This window comes from Ursus arctos, unplaced genomic scaffold (genome assembly GCF_023065955.2).
Source record: "Ursus arctos isolate Adak ecotype North America unplaced genomic scaffold, UrsArc2.0 scaffold_14, whole genome shotgun sequence".
NCBI lineage: Eukaryota > Metazoa > Chordata > Mammalia > Carnivora > Ursidae > Ursus > Ursus arctos.
The window spans coordinates 66265133-66289528 of NW_026622808.1; the positions used below are offsets into that span (position 1 = coordinate 66265133).

At 50.4% G+C, this 24396-nt stretch overlaps 1 protein-coding gene across 1 annotated transcript; it reads right to left on the minus strand.

Moving 5' to 3' along the window:
• Positions 1-526: 526 nt before the first annotated feature.
• On the minus strand, positions 527-24368 carry EFCAB12 (EF-hand calcium binding domain 12). Its single transcript, XM_026501407.4, has 9 exons — positions 21751-24368; positions 16257-16705; positions 13687-13869; positions 11779-11935; positions 8955-9148; positions 7346-7559; positions 4127-4286; positions 2624-2680; positions 527-1971 (listed from the first exon to the last, which is right to left on the minus strand). The coding sequence occupies exons 1-9, from the start codon at positions 22082-22084 to the stop codon at positions 1713-1715; spliced, it is 2007 nt and encodes a 668-aa protein (XP_026357192.3). The 5' UTR covers positions 22085-24368; the 3' UTR covers positions 527-1712.
• Between the last annotated feature and the right edge of the window lie 28 nt (positions 24369-24396).

Sequence of the window (24396 nt, forward strand, 5' to 3'; positions counted from 1 at the left end):
TTCATACCTACTGTTGGAACTACGTAGAGTATTTAGAATTCTTTCTGAGCTTCTAAGACCTGTTGGGGACATACACTTCCGCCAGAAATTGAAGCCATTCCGCCGGAGAATAATAGTTTTTTGGTTATTTCCGCCCGCGTTTCTTTTGCTACTAAGTGCGCCTCTTAGTGGCCAGGAGGGAACAAAACGGAGACTTCCTAATTCCTTCAAGTGAATTGAGGAGTAAAATAGAGTAAAATGGCAATGAGACTGTCATTCGATAGGTTTATACTCTCCTTCCCACAATTCTGTGAGGTAGTTCCATTATTTTCCCTATTTCACATATGTAGAAAGGGAAGTTTGGGGATTCGACTCCAAAATCCACACTTCTAATCATTAGGCTGAACCTGCTTAGTGTTAAATTGTTCTTGGTTTTGTTTTACTTAGATTTTGTTTTTAAGATTATTGTAAAAAATCACATTTCAGGATAAAAAACTTGCGCCTTGATTCCGTAATTTGAACACAATACAGATGACATCACTGATCATTTTTTTGTTTTTTAAAGATTTTATTTATTTATTTGACAGAGAGCACACAAGCAGGAGGGGATTGGCAGGCAGAGGGAGAGGAAGTAGGTTCCCCACTGAGCAGAGAGCCCGATATGGGGCTGGATCCCAGGACCCTGGGACCACCACCCGATGGAGTGGAGGGCAGAAGCTCAACCGACTGAGCCACCCAGACGCCTCCACTGATCTTAATAGTAGTTCCAGGGGCCAGATGGGGACAGAAGCTACACTGGATTGTGTTGTTCATTGGATGAGATGTGAGAAAGGAAGAAAGTGTTGACAACTCCTTCATGAGATTTTGACTGTAAAGGATAGGGGCGTTTGAGGAAACCCAGAGGAGTGAAATGTGAAATGTCTTGTCTGAGGTCACACAGCTGGCAATCGATAAGGTTGACACTGGAACCCCTTTGTGCCTATGACTATACCAAACCTCATGAATCCTGCTTATCCTGTGGGCTCTGGGAAGTCAGATGGGATGCAGAGCTTGAAATCACTGAGCTAACAGCAGCCCGCATTGCGTGCGTTGTGAAGAAAAAGGTCTTGATGGCGTCAGGTGGGCTAATCAAGCGAAGGGCTCATGAACCAGAGAGCATGCCGCCAACTGAGAAAGACCCAAGAAATTTGAGAAGCAGTAACCAAAATGGCTCCATCTTTGGGGGATGAGAGACCCATTGCCACTGTATTTCACGGAGAAGTGCACAGGGTACCCACACTGCCGGCTGCTTTCCCCTGAGCACTGAGATCCCAGGACAAGAAGCTGGAGGTACCATGCCAGCATCCCTGCCAGCATCCCAGTGAATATTCCTGTTCTAGTCCCCCGCGGCTCAGGACCTCAGCTTTCCAAACATTCCTCTGGACACAGCTCCTGAGCAAGAAATCACATCAGCTGGATCGTGGGTGACATGAAGAAAACCTCCAACCCAGTTTATTTCAAAAGGGCAGAGGTCGAGACAGGGAAATACTCAGAAACTGCATCTCTTTCCCGGGTACATCTGCCCTCTGAGATACTGGATACTTTTGCTCTAGAGAGAGCTGGCTCCAGGCTATTCCACTGAAATGATTTCTTTTATCTGGCTCTTGACACTTCCCCGGTGATTGTGGTTCTGGGCTGCTAGGGGCACCGGCCACAGCCCCGGGATGGTTGGATCCCACAACACCTGGGCCACTCTAGTTGATGTAGTAGACCTTGGGGGCATCGTAATAGGCACAGGTCATGTAGCTCATGGTCCCAATGGGCCACCAGTGGTCGGGGTGGTAAGTGGCTGAGTAGGCATGGGGCCGGGGTTGGACACAACTGAAGAGCGCCAGGCTCTGGTCCACGGCCACAGTGGGCAGGTAGAGATGCAGCTTGTCCAGGAGGTGACCCGGCCAGAAGAAATTGGGGTGAGTTCGCTGTGAACCTCTGGGGCTCTTCACTTCCAGCTTCCTGGAAAAGAAGAAGACAGAAGTGCGTCATGGCCGACGAGCCGGGGCCGGGGCTCCTGTTCAGCAGAGCAGACCAACTGTGACCAGAGTGGAGGTGTAGCATTGGGCCAAGCACTTCAGCTCCATGCGGTAGGTTCTGTTATCCTGTCTGCCTGACCCATGAGGACCTGAAGGCCTAGAGAGGATAAGTCATTTCCCCAAAGCCGCACAGTGTGCAAGGGGCAGAGTGCAGGCTGCCTCTAAAAACCAGATTCTTAAGGGTACACCATCTGTTCGCTCATGGCATTCTCATGTGGGGTTCAGGGTATAGCCTCTGGGGCCAGCATTGCTGGATTCAAATCCCTGCTCCACCACTTAATAGATGGGTGACTTTGAGTAAGATCATTAATGTTTCTGTACCTCAGTTTCCTCTTCTGTAAAATGGGCATGCTAAGAGTCACTTTACAGGGTTGCTAAGAGGATTTAAATGAGTTAAAACATGGAACACACCACAGTAGTGTCTGCCTGGCACCCTAAGCAGTTTTACTTCTTCTCAGTTCCTGGGCATTGAGCCCAAGATACTGTGCACTGTGCAACACACAGAGTCTCAGCCCGCTCCTCCAAAGTCCTCCCTCCCACCCACCCCCTTCCAGAGTTGGGTGATTGCTACAGACCTGGTGAACTCCTCAAACTCCTTAAAGCAAATTTTCTTGACTTTTTTCGATGTTTTCCTGGTGGATAAGAGAGAAAGGTCTCTTGTCAGGAGAGGCGAAATCTAAGTTAATGGGGCTTCGGATGGTACATGGAGGTAGGCCTGTCTGTGAGTCCAAACCAGAGCTCCAAAAGGAGAGTTTCCTCTCCCAAGGGTGGGACCCTGATTCTGTCCCTCCACGCTCCAGTGGGACACACAGTGGGCTTGGTCAGCCAGGCCTGGGCTCACAGCCTGGCTGGCTGGGCGGCTCTGGGCAGGTCACTTCCCTTTGCAGAGCCTCGTGTTTCTTATTACCCAGAACAGAGACCTCCCGGGGTAGTGGAGAGATGCTCAATAATCTGAATTGTTTGGGAGCCCCCAACTCCCACTTCCCCTGCCAGGGCTGAATCCAGCTTTTGGAACACGGGTGGTGAAAACTAACTCCCCAAATCTTGGGCCTGGCAGACATCACTAATCGACCACAGACAGCACTCTTTCCCAGCAGGCCTGCACCTGGCCTCAGAATCTTTGACAACACAGTTCAAGTAGCGAGATAAAACAAATATCCTTCCCTGCCCTTGGGGTCCTCTATCCCTTATGGCTGTGGCCTACCTAAGCATGGACAAGAGTCCCTTTCTCAGGTTCCCACCCGCTCCCTAGGTCAGGGTGCAGAAATGGAAGTCAGCCCCCCAGGAGCTGGTATGTTCATGTGAGGCTCAATCGGTGAAGCATCTTGTCCACTTAACCTGTAGCCTGTCTGACTTCCACTTGGCTCTGCTGCATCCTATCCGTTCTGGCTATACCGCCCCAGCGGGCAGCTGGCAGTGATCCAGCATGTGGGCAGCTCCTGGTCCCCTCCCCATTGTGGTCACCTGGCCCCTCCTCATCCCACATTAGCCCCATTCCGCCTCGGGGATGCTGCTCGTTTTCCAATCTGCCGTCACCAACAGATGCTGGCTCATTAGCCACTCATGGGTCACCTCCTTCCAAAGAAGGACATTTCCTTAGAGAGGACTCGGGGGTCTGAGGCTCAGCAACAGGCCCCAGTGCAGAGTTCTTTCCTCCTTCTAAGGGCTGCAAGCCCACCTCTTGCCAGAGTAGGCAGGACAAAGAAGGGCCTGCCACCCCCGTCCTCTGTAGGGCCCCTGACAGCCGGCCCATGATTTGTGAAGGGGCCTCCCTATTTCTCAAAGAAGGCCCTCTTTTCAATCTTTCCTAGAGAGCTTGAGATCATGTAGGATGTGGTCGGGAGAGTAGCTGTATGGGGGTGAGGCAAGGAGGCTGGGCCGTCAGACACGTGCCAGGGGTGACACCGGAAATTGGCCAATCCCTGGTGACCAGTGGGTGGACATGCTGGGCATGCTTGGACACAGGCATTGGCACACCATGACACCTCAAGTAGGCCAGCATCCCACCCCCAGAGCTGAAGGAGCAACAGCAGGATAGAGGGCAAATGGCAGGGGGGCCAGAGGGTCTGACACTCAGCTTGTCAGCCTTCTTAGCCAGAGCCTCGCTGAAGCCCTGGAGCTTGAGCAGGGTCAAATTTGGACTGAAGATCTTCAAGTCTGAGTAGTAGCCTCCCGGCTGCCGGATCGGGCGCACCTGGTCCTTCTGGAAAATGATCTTGTCCCCTGGGTACAGCAGGGCTGTAAGCAGCAAGAAAAATGTGACCTGTCAGCTCAGGACCCCTCTCTGCCCTGAGACTTTGGGGCAGAGGGGGGCTTTTTTTTTTAATCGACATTTTTGTTTGAAAAGATTTTTTCTTATATACATTTTAAACTTTTTATATTTAAATGATTGTAGATTCACAGCAGGTTGCAAAAGGAGTGTAGAGGGTCCCTTAGACTCTGCCCCCAGCTTCCCGCGATGGTGACATGGCATATAACCTAGTGCAGTATCAGGAAGTGGGGCTGCGACAACACGGGGTCGCTTGTTTATAACCAGGTCAGCCACGGCCCCAAGGCCTGCGTGCAGTTAGGATGGAGCGTGCAGCCCCATAACCCAGTCTGCAGGGGGCGTGCTGGTCAGGAACCCACAAGGAGGAGGGGAGATTCGCCCGAGACTTCACTACCTTAACTTAGACCTAGCTGATGGCAGTCTTCTCCTTGCCTAGAATTAGTCTCACGGATAACCTCAGGAGACTGCTCTGAGAAGTCAGAGCACAAAAATCCCTAGGCCAGGGGCTCTGTCCTCCTGCAGCCATTGAGCAGTGCTTGTCCCAAGATGGGAACACATGACTAACTCATATTCTAGAAGAAGTAATGGAAGGTTACACTCCAGGTTATTAACACTGACTATCGGCGGGGGGTGGGGGGTGGGGGGTGGGAGGTGTGTGTGGACACGGCAGGGAGTGTGCAGGTAAGAGGGGAGGGGGAAGGGGGATATGCAGCATCGACATTTAAAAAAGGTACACAGGATTTTTTAAAACTACATTTAAAGATATAGAGAGATATATATGATTTAAAAATAATTTACATAAATAATTTTGTATAAATGGAAAAGAAAAAGAGGTCTGTGAGAGAACAATTACTAAAATATTAATGGTGTCAACTCAAGCTGGGGGGATTTTTTTATCTTCATGTTTTCAAAAAAAGCCTAAGTGAGCACTCTATAAAATCAGGGGGAGAAAAACAAAGCTGTATTCACTGGGGAGAGGGGAAATGCCTCAGAGTTTTAGAATTCTGGCCCTTGAGCTTGAGGCCTGGAGTCAGAGCCCACCAAGCTCTAGTCTAGAACACAGACCTGGAAGTCTCAAAGTTTGAGCTTCTTTACTCACGGCAGAGCAGGCCTCTGTCCTAGAGACAGCCCATAGATAGTGGCCAGGATAGTGGTCAGAGGTGGACCAGAGTTTTTCAGTTTAGAACAATCAGAAGCAAAAAGAAGCCCCCCGACGATGCTCCCGTGTGCCCGTGAGTGTGAGAGCCTCCCAGCAAGTGAGGTTCACAGGCCCAGGAGCCAGCAGAGGAGGGAATCCGTAGCGGCTCAGTACTCTGGTGGGGACAAAGGAGGCACATCCAGAGGCAAGGCCTGGCCCACAGGGCAGTCCCGGGTGCATGCGTGGCAAGCCTGCCTGCAGCTCGGAAGACAGTTAGCTGAGGCTCCGCCACTAGCCACGATGAGGGAATGTCCACAATCAGGAGGATGAGGCTCCCTGAGCGAGAAGGAAGGAAGGATCATGTGCAAAACGTCCGTGTCCAGAGCTGCAGGAGCCCCTGCCTCTGCCCTCCCAGCTCAGGTGGGCAGGAGGTGGCCACCCAAGTGGCCACCCAAGTGGGGGGGTGCAGCATGCCCAGGAGACAATGACCACTTAGATTGGTTTGCCTGCGTTTCTGGAGGCTTTTGGCCACACGCGATTGTACAGGCCTGTTATGGGCTGAACTGTGTCCCCCCATCCCAAGGCCAAATTCATATATTGAAGCCCTAACCCCCCCGAAACCTCAGAATTTGTATTTGGAGAGAGGATCTTTCAAGACGTGATCAGGCCAGCCTGAGTTTGGGCTCAAATCTGACCTGACTGGTGTCCTTGTAAGAGGAGATTTGGACACTAGAGAGGCGCCAGGGGCATCAGTGCACAGAGGGGAAACCATGTGACGAGGCAGCGAGAAGGTGACCATCTTGTGAGCCCAGGAGAGAGGTCTCAGGAGAAACCAGCTCTTTCGGCACCTTGATCTTGGACTTCTAGCCCCCAGAAGTGTGAGAAGACAGATTTCTGTTGTTCAAACCGCCCGGCCTGTGGTATTTTATTGTGGCAGTCTGAGCAAATTAACACAAGACCTAGGGTCCTATGCATTGTGCGCCTGCTTCCGTCTCTCTTGGGAAAAAGATGGAAATAGTCGTGACGGTTAACTTGTTCTCAGGGAAGTCACACCGCTGTCTGTGTGCCCCTGTCTCTGAAAGCCATACTTCCCAGTTTGGCCATGATTCCTTCCTGGAACTTGGGAAACCTCTGCCCTCAGGCGCGGCTTGCTCTTTCGTGCTTTTAAAGCACAAAGTGGGACCTGCCCGTTAAATTTATACATTCACAAATTTGGGGTGCCAGCATTGTTGTGTGGTCATCCGTGGCTTATGGGGCACTCCCCAGCCCCATCTCTCAGAAGCACATGCTCTACCCTGAGATGGGGAGGGTTCAGATCTGCTTGGACATATGGAAACAGTTCTCCCTCAAACAGAGGGTGAGACCAGCGTGGAAATCTCAGCACCCAGTCCTGCGGTCTGAGCAGAGAGCAGAGGGCCTCAGCAGAACCTGGCCCCATCGCCTGGTGCGTTCCTACCTCGGTGTTGCAGAGGAACCCAGAAACAGACCCGACCTAGGGAAGTGCTTCCAGAAAAGCCCAGTACAGCATAGCGGCCATCACTTCTATGAGATCTCCCTCTTTGAAACTGGGCCTGTTCCTTTCTGCTCAACTTCAGGGCTCCCTCACCCAGAACTCCTGTTCTAGAATGCTTAGCAGCTCAGCTGGGGCAACCCAGACCTCTAGGCCTGTGGAGCCTGGGTACCTCCAGGATTCTAGAAATCCCATCTAACAGCAAAACAGACTGGGCTGTTTCTCCCCACCTCCCCTCCTTCAATGTCCCCATCACAGCCACAGCAGTTTAGCTGGGCGCATGTCAGCTGGGCAAGGACAGACCTCAGGTGGACGCCACCCTCGCCCGGGTTCTGGGCCCTCTTGGCAACTTCCCAAGGGCCAGCCCCCAAAGCCCTTACCTTTCATGAGGACGTCCTCCGTCAGCGGGAGGCCGTAGTACTCACAGAGCTTGTAGCACTGCAGGTAGACCAGAAAGTTGTCCCTGCGGGACATGTCGACGAGCGCCCTCATCTCCCCCTGGAGGGTGGACGGGAGGCAGTGCTCGTCGAAGTGCTTATTTCCGCTGCGCACCAGGCGGCACCGCTCTAAGTACTGGATGGTGGGGATCTTGAGCTGCAAAGAGAACAGAGGTTGGCACACGCTTCCCTCCACCTTGTGTTTTTCATCCCAGCCAGAAGGCACATGTGGAGCCTGATCGCGCTCTCCCCATGAGGGGAAATGGCAAAGAATGCAGGGCGGGACCAAAGTTCAGGCTCTGAAGTCAGTGACTTGGCAGAGAAATCACACAAGGTCAAGGTTACCCCCTAAGCGTGCTTGGATGGCTACGGTTAAGGCGTGCAGTGCTGTGTGCACAGCCCCGTACGTGGACCTGCCATCATTGTATCATACGGACAGTAGGGTACAGTGTAGACGCCCTAGTGAAACACCGCATCCAGGGTTTGGCTGCACCAGGATTTAAATTAGGTGCACACATCTGTGCCATCGAGGTGGAAGCCAGCTGTCAAGGACGGCAGAGCAAAGCGCAAGAGGCCTGCGGGTTGTGGAGCCACTTGTGGCCTTCTTAGTTAGTTAGTTACAAGGAAATAAAAATCTTTTTCACAGCATCTAACAGCAGAATCAGCAAAGTACAGCCCACAGGCCACTTCTGGCCCAGCACCTGTTTTTATAAAGACACTTTTCTTGGAACACAGAGGCACTCATTCGTTTAGCGGCTGCAGTCTGCGGCTGCTCTGGGGTGGTAGTTGCCACAGAAACGCTAAAGCCACAGAAGTCTAAAACGTTTGTTGTCTGGCTCTTTACAAAGTTTGCTGATCTCTGCTCAGATATGTTGGGGTTTTCTTGTCATGCAAGTGAATCAGATCTTAGGCGATATGGCGCTTACAATGCCTAACATTTTATTATATATATATACATATATATATATAAAATAAATATATACTTATATATTTATTATATTATGTTTAATATATAATTAATTTAACATATAGCATTATAATATTATATATCTTTATGTTATCTTTATTATACATTATAAAATCCGTATTTATATGTAGTATAATATGAATATCGTCTGCCATCTGAAGGCAGGGGCTGTTTTGTTCTCTGCAACCCCGGAGAGAGTGCCCGGCACATTGCCTCTGTCGATAACTATTTGTTGGGTGAATTCATTCACACCATCCATTCTTCCTTCACTGGCCATGTGTTTCTGGAGAGCCCACTTGGTGGCAGGCCCTGTGCCGGGCGCTTGGATTCCAGCTGTGATGAGGACGGCAGCCCGTGGCCCTGGTCTCAGGGTGCGAAGTCACAGTTAAAGAATGGGAGGAGGGGGACTCCATAGTTTGGAAACATGATCTCATTTCATCTTCAGAGAAACCTCGTGAGGTAGGCGTTCTCATCATCAGATGAAGAAGCCTGCTCCCAGGAGGTCCCCGGCCCGAAGGTGCAGTGGACTCGAACCCCAGCCTGTCCAGGCGCCGAGCCCCATGCCCTTCCCGTTGGCCCAGGTACCTTGTGCTGCCGCTTCCTCTCGCGGTACCGCTTGCCAACGTCCTCCATCTCCTCCAGAGTCATGGGCCGCGCCTCCATCTGGGTGTCGACCACGGGCACGGTCAGCAGGTCCATCTTGCGAGGCTGTGGGCTCAAATCCACCTGCTTCTTGGATGCACTCTGTGGGGAACCTCTGTGCCTGGCGGATCTATAATCTGAAAGGAAGGAGAGACTGAGAGGAGGCCCAGCTAAGGAATCCATCGAGCAGTTAACTGATGTGACCAAGCAGGTGTGGGCCGCCCCTCTGCTCACTTCCCGTGTGGCCGGTCAGTGCCATCTGAGACGGACCTCGAAGGTATCCCTTCTCTCTGCCTCCACAACGGCCTCCCTCCTGCCAGGCTGCCTCCTCCCTCACCTTCCTGTTGCCGTTCTCATCCTCTAGCGTCCTCTTTCCACCCAACAGCAAATAGGACCTTTAAAAAACGTGGTCGCCTCATTCCCCTGCTGGCGTCCCCCAGCACTCAGACTAAAACCCAGAATCCGCTTCCTGGTCTGCAAGGCTCTGCGGAATCTGGCCTCGGTTCAACACCCACCTGATCCGTCTCCTCCTGCTCACCCCCCGTCACCCCCCCCCCCCGCACCCTAACTGCTTTCCGTCCCCTGAAAACTTGCCCGAGTCAGGGCCTTCGCCTTTGTGGCTCCATCTGCCTAGGGTGCCCCTGCCAGACCGGCTCCTCATCGGTCACTCGAGTGTCCGCTCCAAGGGCTGCTTTGCCGAGAGCCCTTCCCTGACACCACTCCCTCCCTCTGCCCTGTTGTCTTCAAGGCATTAATCGCTCCTAGACATCATCTTGGTTAACCCTCTACATGGAAGCTCATTGGCTTCTTCACTCCCGTGTTCCCAGTTACTGGTTTTTAGAAGCGGGCCTGGCACATACCAGGTGCTCGACAAAGATCTGGATGAATGAAAGCATCCCATTGCCCCTGCCCCGGTTCAGGCCTCCACTGTCCCGGGCTGAGACGAAATCGTGGCCCAGCCACCTTCTGGTTTTCAGACTGGAGACTGGTGGCTCAGCCTCCCTGAGCTTCAGCTTCCACCTTGTCGAGCGTGAAATGTAGCTCTGACCTCCAGGGACTTGAAGCATAATCTGAGCCGCTGCTGTGCGTAAAGTGACCCAGGCCACAGTGGGCGCCCCCAAATTCTACTGCCTTCTCTCTTGGAGCTGGGCCCCCAGACTCTTGACGCTTCTGCCCCTCTAGGCAAAGCAGAAGATATCCGAGTCCGCTTACCCTGCCCTCTGACGCTGTCCAGGAGAAAGGGCTCCGTGATGACACTGAGATGGCGCCATTCAAGCAAATACCTGCTCTTGGCTTCAAGTCTATTTATTGGGAAATAAGAGGCCCCAAATACCTTTGCGGTAAACATGCATCGGGGGACACTGTGTCATTCACTAAATGGCTCGCAGCCAACTACACGAGTAATGGTGAGCTTTGGTAACTTATAATGAAAAGGCAAAAAGAGCACGGATGGGAAAGCACGCCCAACTCGAGGCAGTCCTGAGCATGTGCTGGACACGAAGGGTGCCGGAGATTACGACTGGGGTTGGTGACGCGTGCAGGAGGTGACTGTAGGGTGCTCAGCTTCCCTGGGACTCTGAGAGGGGCGGAGCCCCTGCCTGGGACTCATGGGGTCTCTGCCCCGTGGCTGGTTGAGACCAGAGGTTGGAAATCTGTGTTGCACCATGGGGAGAAGCTCCGGAGGACTGTGGAACAGCCTCTCTGTGGGAGTTGCCCTCTGCCTCCAAAAGAGCCAACTAGTGAGGACACTCAGCCCCCAGCTCAGTGGGACCTGGATTCCAGAGGCCCTGGCCCAGATCTTCACGCAGGTAAGGAAGCTCCTCCATTACCACCCCTCCCCCCGGGGTTTCAACATGACCTCAGAGAGGGTAAGGAATACCCCACACCAACATGTCTGAAATGAAACTCCTCCCAGCCTGCTGGGTGGGGGCAAAGCAAGATTTATTTTACTTAGAAAAAGAAAGAGGTCATATTTGGGAATATGTTATATTGTTATAATTGTTATTATATGTTCGGTTACGTTTGGAGAGGGCCCTGGAATGGTGGGTGGAGGTTTAAAGGAGGGCTTTAATTTTATCTGTAGTTGTTCAATTTTAATTTTTTTTTTTACAACAATGGCACTAAGCTATAAAGAACAATGATGTACCCTTGTGTTGTAGAGTAAATTCGTAGTCACTGCCATGGTTAGTCCATTTCTAATTTGCCTCTGTGCTATACCTGGACAGATGTGGTTCCACAAGCACATGGCCTTGAACTTGAGCTGTGCACAGCTCATACAACTGTTCACAGCAACCCTACTAATATCTCTGATAGAATATCAAAGTAGACTTTCCAGTAAACTCTAAACATGTGCTAATTCTGGTTTCTGAATTTTAGTGTTTTTTTTTTAATTTTAGTTAACTTTTTATCAATAAATATAGATTAATAGTAAGAAGGCCTTGGGCCCACATACAAATGGAAGGGCTTCCTGTTTGGGTCAGATCTGAGTCTATCAGGTAAGCTTTGGTGGGCTGAAACCACCTTTCGAAAATCCTCCCTTAAGGACAAGGGCTGGGCCTCATTCATCTTCGAATGGATACAGTAGCTGGGCACTTGAGAGAATATCCCCTCTTTAGTTGACTAGTGGGCCTGGGGATTCCAGAAGCTTGGCCCAACTATGGTAAGCCAGAGTTGGAGAACACGCTCAGAAAGTAAGCCAAGGCTGCCTCCCTCATGCTTGCTCCCAGGGTGGGGAAGTAGAGGCATGGGGGCGGGGGTGGGTACATACACTCCCTTGCGGTTGGCAGGGTGCTCCTCTGCTGAGCCAAGGACCACTGCTTGTAGGTGTTGGCCAGGATGTCCGTGGTGATGCTGTTGCACTTTCCCAGAGAGCTGAGATAGATGACAACGTCTTCCACCTCCTGGTTTTTCAGAGGGACTCCAACCTGAGGAGAGAAGAGAAGCCACCAAGGTGGGCGGGCTCCAATCCAAACATTCCACCAGTATGGCCAAAGCCATAGCAGCCCCGCGCCACCTCTCCTATCCAGTTTCTGGTTTCATCCACCACCACTCCCAGCTCAGGCCCGAGGCCTCTGCTGTAGGAACTCAGAGCCCTTTCCCAGACCCTGAACACACTCTGTGCTTTCTCACCTCTGCCTTTACTCAGGCATCTCCACCTATCTGAAGAACTCCTCTCCCTCCTTCAAAACCCAGTCCAGGTAAGCCAGCATCTTTTCAGAGTCTGCTACTCCTTCCTTCCGGACCGGCACCCCACTCCGTACCAATATTTCAATGCCCGCTTTCCCAGGCTGGATTGGAGAAAGGATTTCATGTCTACCATCCTTGTCCATGAGAAACACATAAGCCTCTCTCAACTGGAGTAAAATAGGATCAGAAATACACTGCACGTTACTACTTTAAAGGACCGTGAGTAACTTTGTAAGCGTATAATGCTTGCCATCAATACCGAATATTCAAGAAGAAAAGTTCTACAGGAAATATAATTTTGTTCCTCCGCTCCTTTAAACTGCAGTCATTGTTCACCGAGCTTTCCCGAAAGAGGGTCAGAACTCTTCTGGGACGAAAGGATGTAATATTTTATCTTTCTTGGTTATGAGGGTTAAAAACCCTTTATCTTTTTTTCCCCATGTTTTGAAAGGTTGTTTAGATGAGTACATGTCACGAAACAGTGTGAAAACTGGTGATGACTTAAAACCATAAAGAAGTAGCAGTCAGCTTCTGAAAGTGTTTTGCAAATGTAGCTTGTACTCAGAGTATGTAAAAGCTGAATCCATGCAGACCAGAGTCAGCCAACTTTTTCTATAAAGGCCAGATGGTAAATGTTTTAGGCTCCATGAACCATATGGTCTCTGATAACTGCCATCGTAGCATGAAAACAGCCATGACAATACATACAAATGAGTGTAGCTGCGTTCCAATAAAGCTTTATTTACAAAACCAGAGGCTGGCTGGATTTGACTTCTGGGTGATAGCAGACCCCTACTAGACCAATGGAACTTTCTGCAATGATGGGATGTTTTATATCTGTGCGGTCCAATAGAGGAACTGCTCACCACGTGGAGCTATTGAGCATTCAAAATGTGGCTGGTGTGAGTGAGGAGCTGGATTTTAAATATTTATTTATTTATAATTAATTAATTAATTTAAAATCTTGGCTAGCCCTTGAAAGTGTGGCCTGAGGGACAGTACCATAGACATCACTGGGAGCTTGTTAGAACGCAGCATCCCGGGCCTTGCACAGAGGTACTGAGTCAGAAGCTGCATTTTAACAAGACCTCTGTGTAGTCATATGCCAGTGACCGCTGGAGAAGGTCTAGAAGGTTCTAGAGGCAGGACTGAAGGCCTAGCAATCTCTGTGCACAGTTTTGGGGTACGATGGGCAAGACAATGATTCCTGATGCAGCTGACTGGTTATGGGGTCGGTTCTGCAGACTTCCCACTCAGGTTGGGGCTTTCAAGGTCAGACCCGTGCAGGGGTGGTTTTGGGGGTCTGATGTGACCGCAAATTACACCACATTTTCCAAGCTGGCTTTACAAGTAATAGGGCTGATGGCTTGAGCCCCCTGCGTCTACTTTTCAGCTGGTCCAGGACCTCGGTGGAGGCAGCAGTGGGGGCAGGGTGCACGGACATCTTCCCCACTCAGGCCAGCCCGGAGGGAGCACGGGAGGCACTCACTGTCTTCAGAGCCACAATGAACTCCTCCCGAGAGATCCTCTGGTTCTCACCCCGGTCCCCCTTGCTCAGTATCTCCAGGATCTTGATCTTGCGGCTGCGAAGGTAGGAGTACAAGGCGGCCAAGGCGGCGGGCTTGGGCAGTCGGAGCTGGGGGACAGGGCGGCGGGCAGGCCGGGGGCTCTTCTGCAAGAGGCAAGAGGGAGAATTCAGGGAGACAGGCCGCTGGAACGTGATTCCCACAGTTAGAACAGGGAGAGCGAGGGGCCGAGCAGCTTCAAACAGACAGCAAGATGGAGGCCAAGGAGCAGTGGATTCAGGGCAACTGCGGGTCACCAGAGATAGTGTGCACCTCGCGGCCTCCATTTTCCCATCAGAAACATGAGGGCTGGACATTACGAGAACCGACATTTCATTCTTACCCCCATGTCTCCTGTCAAACCAGTCAGGATTATAATCCCACTGGGCTCTCAGTGCCCCCAAACACATGCCCCTGCCAGCAGCCAGACGGGGCTCTCTAATCCTCCTACCTGCCAGCCTTTGCTCCTGCTGGGCCTCCTGCCCAGAATGCCTTCCCTTCTTTCGCTGCCTGTCCAAATCCCACTCCTCCTTTAATCCCAGGTTATTGGAAATATTTCAGAATAATACCCCCTTACCTTGGTGCAGCACCTGACAGCTTACAAAGGGGCTTTCCGCTCCCTAGTTTAGAGCTCCTCTGTGTTTGGGACCCACCTCTATTAAAGGCCTGTAGCAAACTGTAGTCAGTGATCTGATGTGTCTTCCTCCCTCATTAACATCGGAACATCTCGAAAGCAAGACCATGTCTTATTTAAGCTGCATACCCTTACCTCCCGTCCCCCTACTGAAAAAGCCCCCCGCCCTAGGCAGGTAGGCAGTCATGTTTGCTGGATGAATAAGTGATGCTGCAAATTAGGTATTAGGTATGACTTTCTCTTTTTACAGCTGAGAAAACAGGTTCAGAGAAGTGAAGTGACTTGTCCAGGGTCACACAACCCTTGAGCAGTAGAGCTGGGTTTCTTTTTTTTTTTTTTTTTTAAGATTTTATTTATTTATTTGACAGAGAGAGAGACAGCCAGCGAGAGAGAGAACACAAGCAGGGGGAGTGGGAGAGGAAGAAACAAGCTCATATCGGAGGAGCCTGACGTGGGGCTCGATCCCATAACGCCGGGATCACGCCCTGAGCCGAAGGCAGACGCCCAACCGCCATGCCACCCAGGCCGCGCCCCTAGAGCTGGGTTTCTAACCCAAGTCTAGCCCTTATTCATAGACACTGTGTTGCTGTCAGGAAGGGTGTGTTAGACCTAGGAAATTTGGGTTTGGACTCTGATTACACCAAGGCCTGACCCTGATGTCAGTGAGACCGTAATCAAAATGGCAGGCGTAATACTGAGCGCTCACTCTGTGGCCGGCACTGTCCAAGGCACCTGATGTAACTTCATCCATTTAGATGTCGCAGCAGCCCTAGGAAGTAGGTACAATGGTCATCCCCAGTTAATAGATTGGGAGACTGAGGCCCAGATCATAGTGCTAGGAAGTAGCAGAGCTAGGTTTAAACCCAAGTTATCTGACCTCTTACCCCAACTTCCCCTGACCAGGGAAATTTCAAGTGTTTGCATTACAAGGAAATGTCACAGAAAACAAGCATTGGGGGATGAGGGCTTTGATATCGACTTCCACTGACTCCACTGGACAATTGATTGGCTTCATTGAGCTTCTATTTCTGTATTTAGAAAAGGGAGTTCCTCATTTTTCTTCCAACCTCACAACTGTGATCCTCACAGTGGCACTAGGAGCACCTGCCTGACACATCTTGGCCCTCGACAAACATGCGTCCATGAACGAATGAACAATGAGCATTTTAAAATGCCCCATAGATGGAATGCCAGGAATCATCCCTCCTCGGGTGATTTTAAGATATGGTCACAAGTTCTTCCACTATTCCCTTCTGAGGTAGAGCCTGATTCCCTTCCCCTCCCCGCGAGCGTGGACCGCACTTAATGACTTGCGTCTGTCAAATAGAATATGGTGAAAGTGATCATGTGATTCTCCTGAAACTACCATCTCCTGAGATGAGGTCATTAGAGGCGTTGCAGTCCTCCTCCTTGCTCTGTCCCTTGGACCGCTCCCTCTGGGAGACTCTGGCTGCCGGGTGGTGAGGACGTTCGAGCAGCCCTGTGGAGGTCCCTGTGGCCAGGAGCTGAGGTCCCCCTGCCAACAGCCACGTGAGCGAGCTCGCGTGGAGGTGGGTCTTCCTGCCTCCGTCAAGCCTCCAGATGTCTGTGGCGCGTGCCTGTCACTTGAGATGACAGCCAGAGCCACCCACGAAGCTCCTCCCAGATTCCTGACTCTCAGAAACAGTGGGGTGACAAACATTTGTGGCTTTCAATGTTTGGGGACATTGGTTATGCAGCAATAAAGAACCAGTACACCCCCCTTTGGGAACTTCTCTGCTCCTCTTTGACTTGGGGCCAACGACCCCTCTCCTGAGGGAAGGAAATGACCGTACGCCCCTAGCACCTCAGGTGTCTTCGTCAGCAAAGGGGGCGGCTCACCTTGGTGGCTCTGGTGGGAGTCTGACAGGCCAGCAACTGGGCCTCACGCTCCTTCTGGATCGTGTACAAGACCTTGGCCTCTGAAGGGGTGAGGCAGGGCTTGTTCTGCAGCCACTTCTCTGTGTCGCCAAATGACTCCAGGTTCCGCCGAAGCTTCAGCCTCTGCCTGAGCCACGTCCTCGTGTCCTCCGGCTGCCCTGCGACGTCCCCGGCTCCCAGGGCTTTGAAGCTGGAGACTGGCTGTGGGAGAGTCTGGGGTGGGGCCGCGAGATTGGAGGGTGTCGGATCCTCGTTTTGCGGCAAGGTGATGATCCGCCGGCGGCTCTGGGGCAGGTGGAAATCCTTCTGCTTGAACTGCTGGAAGCAATGGGCAATGACCCGCTCGGGATGGAAGACGGGGTCCCTGCCGGCGTTCTCATCGTCACCCGAGGTCTTAGACTGGCAGAGCCCTAGGGGAAGAGTGTTAAAAGGTGAGTTTCTTTCGGAGAGAGGACTGACAGAATCAGGAAGGAAAAATGCTACAGTAGGAGCCTGGGTGATGGGCATCTGGGTTCCGGCCTGGCTTTATCATTGCTTCGCTCTAACAACGATCGCGCACTCCTGATGGCAGGCACCAGGCTAAGGGCTTCAAATGCTCTTCCTTACTTAACCTCACTCCTCCCCACCCCACCCCCACCCCAGGACTCCTTATCTGCAATTGGAATGATCTTTTTTTTTTTTAAAAGATTTATTTATTTATTTATTTGAGAGGGTGAGAGAGAGAACAAGCAGGGGGAGGGGCAGAAGGAGAGGGAGAGAGAGAACCCTAAGCAGGCTCCACACCCAGCGAGGAGCCCCACATAGGGCTCAATCTCACAACCCTGAGATCATGAACTGAGCCGAAACCAAGAGTTGGACACTTAACCAACTGAGCCACCTAGGCGCCCCCAGAATGATCTTTTAAGAATGCCGTTCTGAGGGCACCTCGGTGGCTCCATCAGTTAAGCATCGGACTTCAGCTCAGGTCATGATCTTGGGGTCTGAGTCAGGCTCTGCGCTCAGCGGGGAGTCTGGTTCCCCCACACGCTCTGCCCCTCACCTTGCTCGTGCATGCACTCCCTCTCATATAAATAAAATCTTAAAACAATAAAAATAAAAATTCCATTCTGATTTGGTCTGATCATCCGAGCAGAGGCTTTGGTGCCAGAACGCTCTAGCTGTGTCCGGGCTCTGTTGCTTCATGGCTGCACGACCTTGGGCAAGTTACGTAGTGTCTCCGTCTCAATTCTTCGTGTGTAAAATGGAGAGAAAGAGGGTACCTACTTCACTGAGTGGTGCGGATGGTTAGAATCAGGCCATTTTGGAGGTGCCTTGTTTGTAGTCAGTGCACAGTTATTTTTTTATGTACTCACCCTTCACCTATTTTGAAACCCCTCCATGACTTTTGAAGCCTCATGACCCTTCTCTGTCATCCTTTCCCACCTTATCACTTGCCTGTCTTTCCTTACTATATCCCAGATCACTTGACCTCCTCTCAATGATCCCTGAAGGCTCCAAGCTCCATCCTGCCTAAGGGTTTTGCCTGTGTTGTTCCATTTGCCAGAAATGTTCCCTCCCCCATCCATCCCTTCCTCACTCCTCATCCTCAGACCACGTGTTACCTCTCCAGCTCCCAAGCTCCGTTATAACCTCATGTTATCTCTGCGTAATATAACCTATAGTTTTCCTTTGGACCACTTAACACAGGTATGTAAATTAGGTGGCCCTCATGCTGAATGAAGCTTGTTTTGTTTGATATAGTCCTTAAAATTTTCCAATTTGAGTTACTTTAGGCTGGGACATGCCCTCTCCAGTTTGCCATAGCCCCCACCGTTCTCTATTGTCTCACATGCACATCAGTTCATTTATTAAGTGTGTGCTTCAAGCAGACATTTGTGTTTGAAATCCCTGGTGTAATTACTTGGTTGATGTTTATTTTATCAATATAGACTATGGACTGGGAGCTCGTCTCTCTTGTTCCCCTGCTGGAGCCCCAGCACCTCCATGTATCAACATATAGAGGGAGCTCAGTAACTATTGGTGAATCAGTGGATGTCAAATGGACACACCTAATAGGTCAGCTCTGTGATTATACCATTTTACAGAGGGGGGCACTAAGGCCCGGAGAGGCCCAAGGTCACACAGTTGATTATTGGAGAGCTGGGATAGATCAAATGAATAACAGATATGTTCTAAAATTCAGAAGGGATATAACATTATTATTAAAAATATTGTCACCACATTTTCCTTCTAAAACCCAAACTCCTCTGCTTTAAAACCCTTTCATTGCCTCCAAAATAAAATTCAGTCTCCTTACCCTGCGTCACTGGACCTACTCACCTCTGCCAGCCTCTCTAATGGGCTCCTTCTCTTGTTCCCCAAAACTGTATATGTACCCCAAAACTGAGCTGGCTGTGGTTCCTTGGTCCCCTTGCCCTGCCACATGCTGTTTCCTCTCTCTGGAATGCTCTTCGAGACTTAGGTTAGGCATCACCATCCCATAAAGCCTTCCCACCCCCCCACCACCCTCATGCCCTCTCTGGGTTCCCACAGCACCCGTACTCATCCCCATCATAACATTTACCATATTTTTCTGGATGAAGATGTTTTCTGAGTCTTTCTCTCCCAACAGCCTGTGAGTTTTCCAATGGTAAGGACTGTGTCCTAGTTCCCATGTATCCCTGGTGCCCAGCCTGGCACAAAGTGAACATTCAGGACATTTGTTAAGTCTCCTTATAATGCCCATGTGTTTCTTTCATGGTCAGAAAATAATAAGTATACATCAATGTGGATGGAAGTGAGCACTTCTTAACAACCCATTTATCATTTCTTTGAGGACAAGATACTGGGTACAGCTGAGAATGTAGCCATTCATCAAGCCAGTATTTGCTGAGAATCATCCAGTACTTGGCACAGCCAGGTGCAGATCCAAATGAGGCTGGATGCCCAACCACAGAGCGCTGGCATGGATCAAGGTGGGGTAACCAGAGGGGTAATAAGATGCTCTCGGTTAGGGGAGAAATGCTGATGGAGGGACCCTGGAGGTCATCATGAAGGAGGAGGCATTGCCATGTGCCTTCAAGAAGGAGTCAGATTTCAAGGGGTGGAGGGGCCAGCGTGGGGAAAGGACAGGGGTGGGGTTTGGGGTTTTAGGGTTACTAAATAGTTCCACCAGTTGGAAGCACATTGTGTGTGGAGGAGGAGGTTAATGGGAAATAAGGTTGGAATCATCTTGAATGCCAGATTAAGGGGTTTGAACTTTACCATGTCGACCATGGGAATACACTCAAAATATGCTCCTCCCTGGCCTTGCCACTGCCGCTTGTGCCCTCGCTAGACCCCACATCCATGATCTTCCCTTAGCCAGAAGAGTCACACCCTCCAAAACCCTTCGATGGCTTCACTGAAATGGCTTCTCAGTGCCTCTAGAATAAACCACCCCCTCCCGCAACGGCCTGCACCACTGCCGTGGCCTGGGCCCTGCTCCCACTTCTTCCTGATCTCCCCCCACGTCTCCCTGCCTTGCTCACTTCGCTCCAGCTGCGCAGGCCTGCTTTCTCTTTGTCCAGCTCTCCTAGCTCTGTCCCAACTTGGTTTTGGCATTTGCTGTGCCCTCTGAAGGGCAAGGGATTCCCCAAGATTTCCCCTGGCTGAGTCCTTTTCGCCATATAGTTCCCAGCCCAAGTGCACCCCCCCAAAGTCACCCTGCCCACCCTATCAAAGGTCACATGCCTACCACACGATGGAACTTCCATTCCAGTGATCTTTGGGGTCCTGTGTCCATTGATAGGAACGTGAGGTGGGCTTTTATAATAAAAGAGGTCACCACGTAGTTGTGGGTAGAGACTGTGTGAAAACGTCCCCAAGGGATGGTGAGGAAAGCTTTCAGAGGCTAACTAGTCCCGCTGCCTTCCCAGGTCAGGGAACTCCTTCTGCAATGGCCCTGGCAGATGCTATCTCTGCTCAGATACACCTCTGGCGACAGGGAGTTCTCTACTTCCTCTTGTGGGTGCTTAATTCTGATTGCTAGAAAAGGCTTCCTTGCATTGCCCCAGATTTTGTTTCCCTGGAATTTCTACTGCTTGGTCTTAGTCCTCCCCATTGATGTCCCAGAAAACACATTTGTTCCCTCTTCATTGGGACAGCTCTTCAGGTATCTGGAGACAATTCAACTCTTGAAATTGTTTGTCTTGGCTCTGATTCAAATCTTTCCCAAAATTCCATTCTACCTCTCAAGCCACTTGCTGTTTGGCTCCTGAGCTTGCTTCTTTTTTCAAACAATCTTCTCTACTCTCATGTTTCTGTGACTTCTGTATGCTGAGGACACCCATACCGATATCTGTGACTTGAAATTAGCTCCAACTTTCTACATACAGTCGCTCCTAAAGCGTCTCCACTTGGATGGCCTACCAGTATCTTAGACTCAACCGGCGAAGACTGCACTGGTCTCCATGACCTGTCCCCACCCAGTCTGTTCCTCCTGTTAGGTTTCCGACCTCTGTGAAAGGCACCTCCCTCTCTAGGTCACCCCAGCTACCAACCTGAGCATCATCTTGGATTGTTCTTTCCATGTTCCCTGTTCAATCAGCCCCCAAGTCCCGCTAGTCCCCTCTAGCCTGGCCACTCTCCGTCACCTCTCAGTACCGTTGGTCTGGATGTTTTGGACAGCCCTAGATCGCATCGATCTGTGCTTCCAGCATTCTGAGTCTGCCAATTCACTCTCCATTTGCTGATACTCCCAATCCAATGCTGTTAGTCCCAGTGGCTTCTCCATCTCCTGGCTCACAAGATCTTTCATGATCTTGTCCCTTCTGACCTCTCTCACTGCTCATCCCTGTAACATTCAAGCTACCAGCAGTTTCCTGAAGACAGCGTATGTCTGAGCCTCTCTACTTTTGGTTCTGTTGGCCTGGAACGCCTTTCCTGCCCTTTCTGGCATGGAAAACTCCTTGTATCCTTAATTTAAATCCCGGTTTAAAGAGATCTTTCAGAACCTTGGAACTGTTCCTCCCCGTCCTCTACACTTAGGGGACCTCTTACTCCTGGGTGTTAATCCCAGGCCTGGCATCCACCCTTTCTTCTGTAAGTATCTGTTTATCTGCCTGTCCTTCACCTCTGAAGTTGCAGGGCTTTGCCGCAGCAGGCTATCATGGAAGGTTTGAGAACTGATAGTTTTCTCCATGCTTCTTCCCCAGTACCCAACACATTAATATTCAGAGAAGAAATGGGGCAGAGGACGAGCCAGAGGGCTGTGGATGTCTTTCCCAGGCTCAAGGATCAGGCCTCTGATTTCAGACCGAGGCAACTTGGCCCACTCCTCCAGCCGGGGCAGGGAAATCTGAGAAACGTGCATGACCTGCCCCGGCTCCCTGGCAACCCCTCACCCAGAACGGGGACGGCACAATGAGATATTCGCCCCGTCCTTGCCCTCACCCCACTTGCACGCATCGCACGTCGCTGCTTCCCAGGAGCTTACCGACCAGCGACAGGAACAGAGCCTCAGACGTTTCATTGGAATCATCGTCCATGGTGGCAGCGTCGGGAGCGGGCGCTGAAGAGTGTGTGTGAATGCGTGTGCGTGTGTGCACGCGCGCGCTTGTGTCAGGGTACCAAAACACAGTAATTCCAAATTTTGCAAGAGACGCTGAAGTCGCAAGCTTAGAAGCTACTGTTGCCAGGACTACAGACGCCCTGCGCTGATTGGCTGAAGTCCGCGGGGGAGGCGGGGAGCGGGTTGGGGGGCGGACCCTCCCACTCCCAAACGCCCCAGTGCTGCTCCTTTTGTGGGTCTGAGAGGCAATCCCAGCCATGCAGAATTCCTGGCTTGGCGAGAAAGACAGGATTTCTTAGTATGTCTCAGTGTCCCCTGAACCTGGAGTAATAAATTCCTGGTTTTCCTGAAAGCTGTAGGATCTTCAGCCGGCCTCCACGGCTTTCCTTTTCACCGAAGGAACAGGCCCTGCGTCCTCCAGAGGGGTTGTAGAAACACAACAGTCTTGGCCAAATAGAGGCAGTATGCCCTGCCCCCTAATGACAGGGTGCCATGGTTTGGAAATACAGAACCTGATAACAGGAATATTCATAATGTACACTTGAAATGCCGAACTGATAAACAGATAAACAAAATGTGCTCTGTCCACACAATGGAATGTCATAAAAAGTTCGGTACTGATGCATGCTACAATACAGATGAACCTTCAAAACATTATGGTAAGCGAACGAAGCCAGACACGAAAGGTCACATATCATTCTACTTATAATATATGCCCAGGACAGAAAGCAGACTGGTAATTGCCAGAGGCTGGAGGTGAGGTGTAGGACTTTGGGTGTGACTGCTAAGACGCATGGGGTTTCTTCTTAACGTGGTGGAAATGTTTTAGAGTTAGTGATGACGGTTGCAGAACATTGTGGAGTGTACTAAAAATAATTTAAGTGTATACTTTAAAAATGATTAAATGATGAATTTTTTATTATGTGAATTTTATCTCAATAAAAAGTAAAAAAAAAAAAAACCCAAACACTTGAGCGCTCACTCTGTATAAGGTACCACCTTCAATGAATTGCATTATCCTGTGACCCTCTCAACCCGGGGTAGTCACTCAGACCATCCCCATCAGCCACATTAACATAGCACTTTTATAAGCCAGCCTCTGTTTAAGCAATTACATGCATTAACTCAATAATCATTATGACCATGTGAGGTATTATGAGTGGAGAGAGCCTCCCTATCACTTTTGAAAGAGACGACGAAACAGGTGCAGAAGGCAGGCGACCTCACCCGCAGCAAAGGGGAAAAGCCGGATATGGCCACGGCTGGAGCTCCCTTGCTGTGTCTACGCAGGCCCATACTCCGCAGAGTATCTGACCGCAGGCCCTGCCATCCAGTCACACCCGATGCCTTAGGCTTGGTGAGCTTGCCTTACCCTCCAACCCCAGCTGGGGCCCAGTGGTTCAGAGGCCCCTCTACACTCTTAGCTGCAGGGTTTGGGCATCTTGTCCCTACAACTTACTCCTTTTGTTCCCTTCCATTATCTTGTGTGCCTTTCTCTCTCCCTGTGATCATGTCTCTAAAGAACCTTTTTTTTTTTTTTTGAGATTTTATTTCAAGTGAACTCTACATCCAACATGGGGCTCCAACTCACAATCCCGAGATCAAGAATTACATGCGCTACTGATTCAGGCAGCAGGCGCCCCTTTACAGAACCTTATCATCTGCGTCCCTCCCCAGCACAGGGTTTGCATTTAGTAAGCGCTGTTCTGAGGACTGTTAAAGACGTGATGGGATGTTATAAAGTGGATGTTTGCCTTGTTGGCAGGGGAGGGGGTATGGCCAGTTTTCCCATTTTCTGGTCAAAAATCATCTCTCTCTCTAAAAACTGAAACTCACTAAAGTGGAAACAACCAACTTGTCCTACAGCACACTCTACCTGACAACAAAGGTAGTTTTCCTAACAATTTATTTTTCATTTATTCAACTTAATTTTCAAATTATACCTTAAATGGCAATTGGTACATGAGACTTAACAACTTGGGATTTTTTATTACTGTTTGGTGAGTTCTTTCTAAGGTAAATGTTTCAGTATTTGAGCTACGACATTATAATACCTGTGTTAAAAATGGCACAAGGGGCGCCTGGGTGGCTGTCAGTTAAGTGTCTCCCTTTGGCTCAGGTCAAGATCCCAGGGTCCTGGGATCAAGCCCGGCACTGGGCTTCCTGCTCAGTGGGGAGCCTGCTTCTCCCTCTGCTATAAATGAATAAAATCTTTAAAAAGGGGGGGAGGTACAAAACTTAAAAGGTCCATCTGGAAGATGAGAGAAGGGTAAATGTTCGAGCTTTCACAAGGAAGTCAAGGTAAAATGCACGAGCTGATCTGAAACAAAGCTGCAGGCAGGTATTCACAGGTTATCGAATGGATGCTAGGGCCGAATCTCTAATTCCTAAAAGCTAGCACAGAGTCGTCAAGTACACACGATGACACAAGAATCTTACTGTCACTTTTTTAGTAAAAATATTCATTAACTGCCCAACATACCCTGTAATATCTTTTCTTACATATTTGGCTGCAAACTCTTTGATTGTGTCTTATATAACAATTGTGTAACCCCATTTTTATAGAAAGAG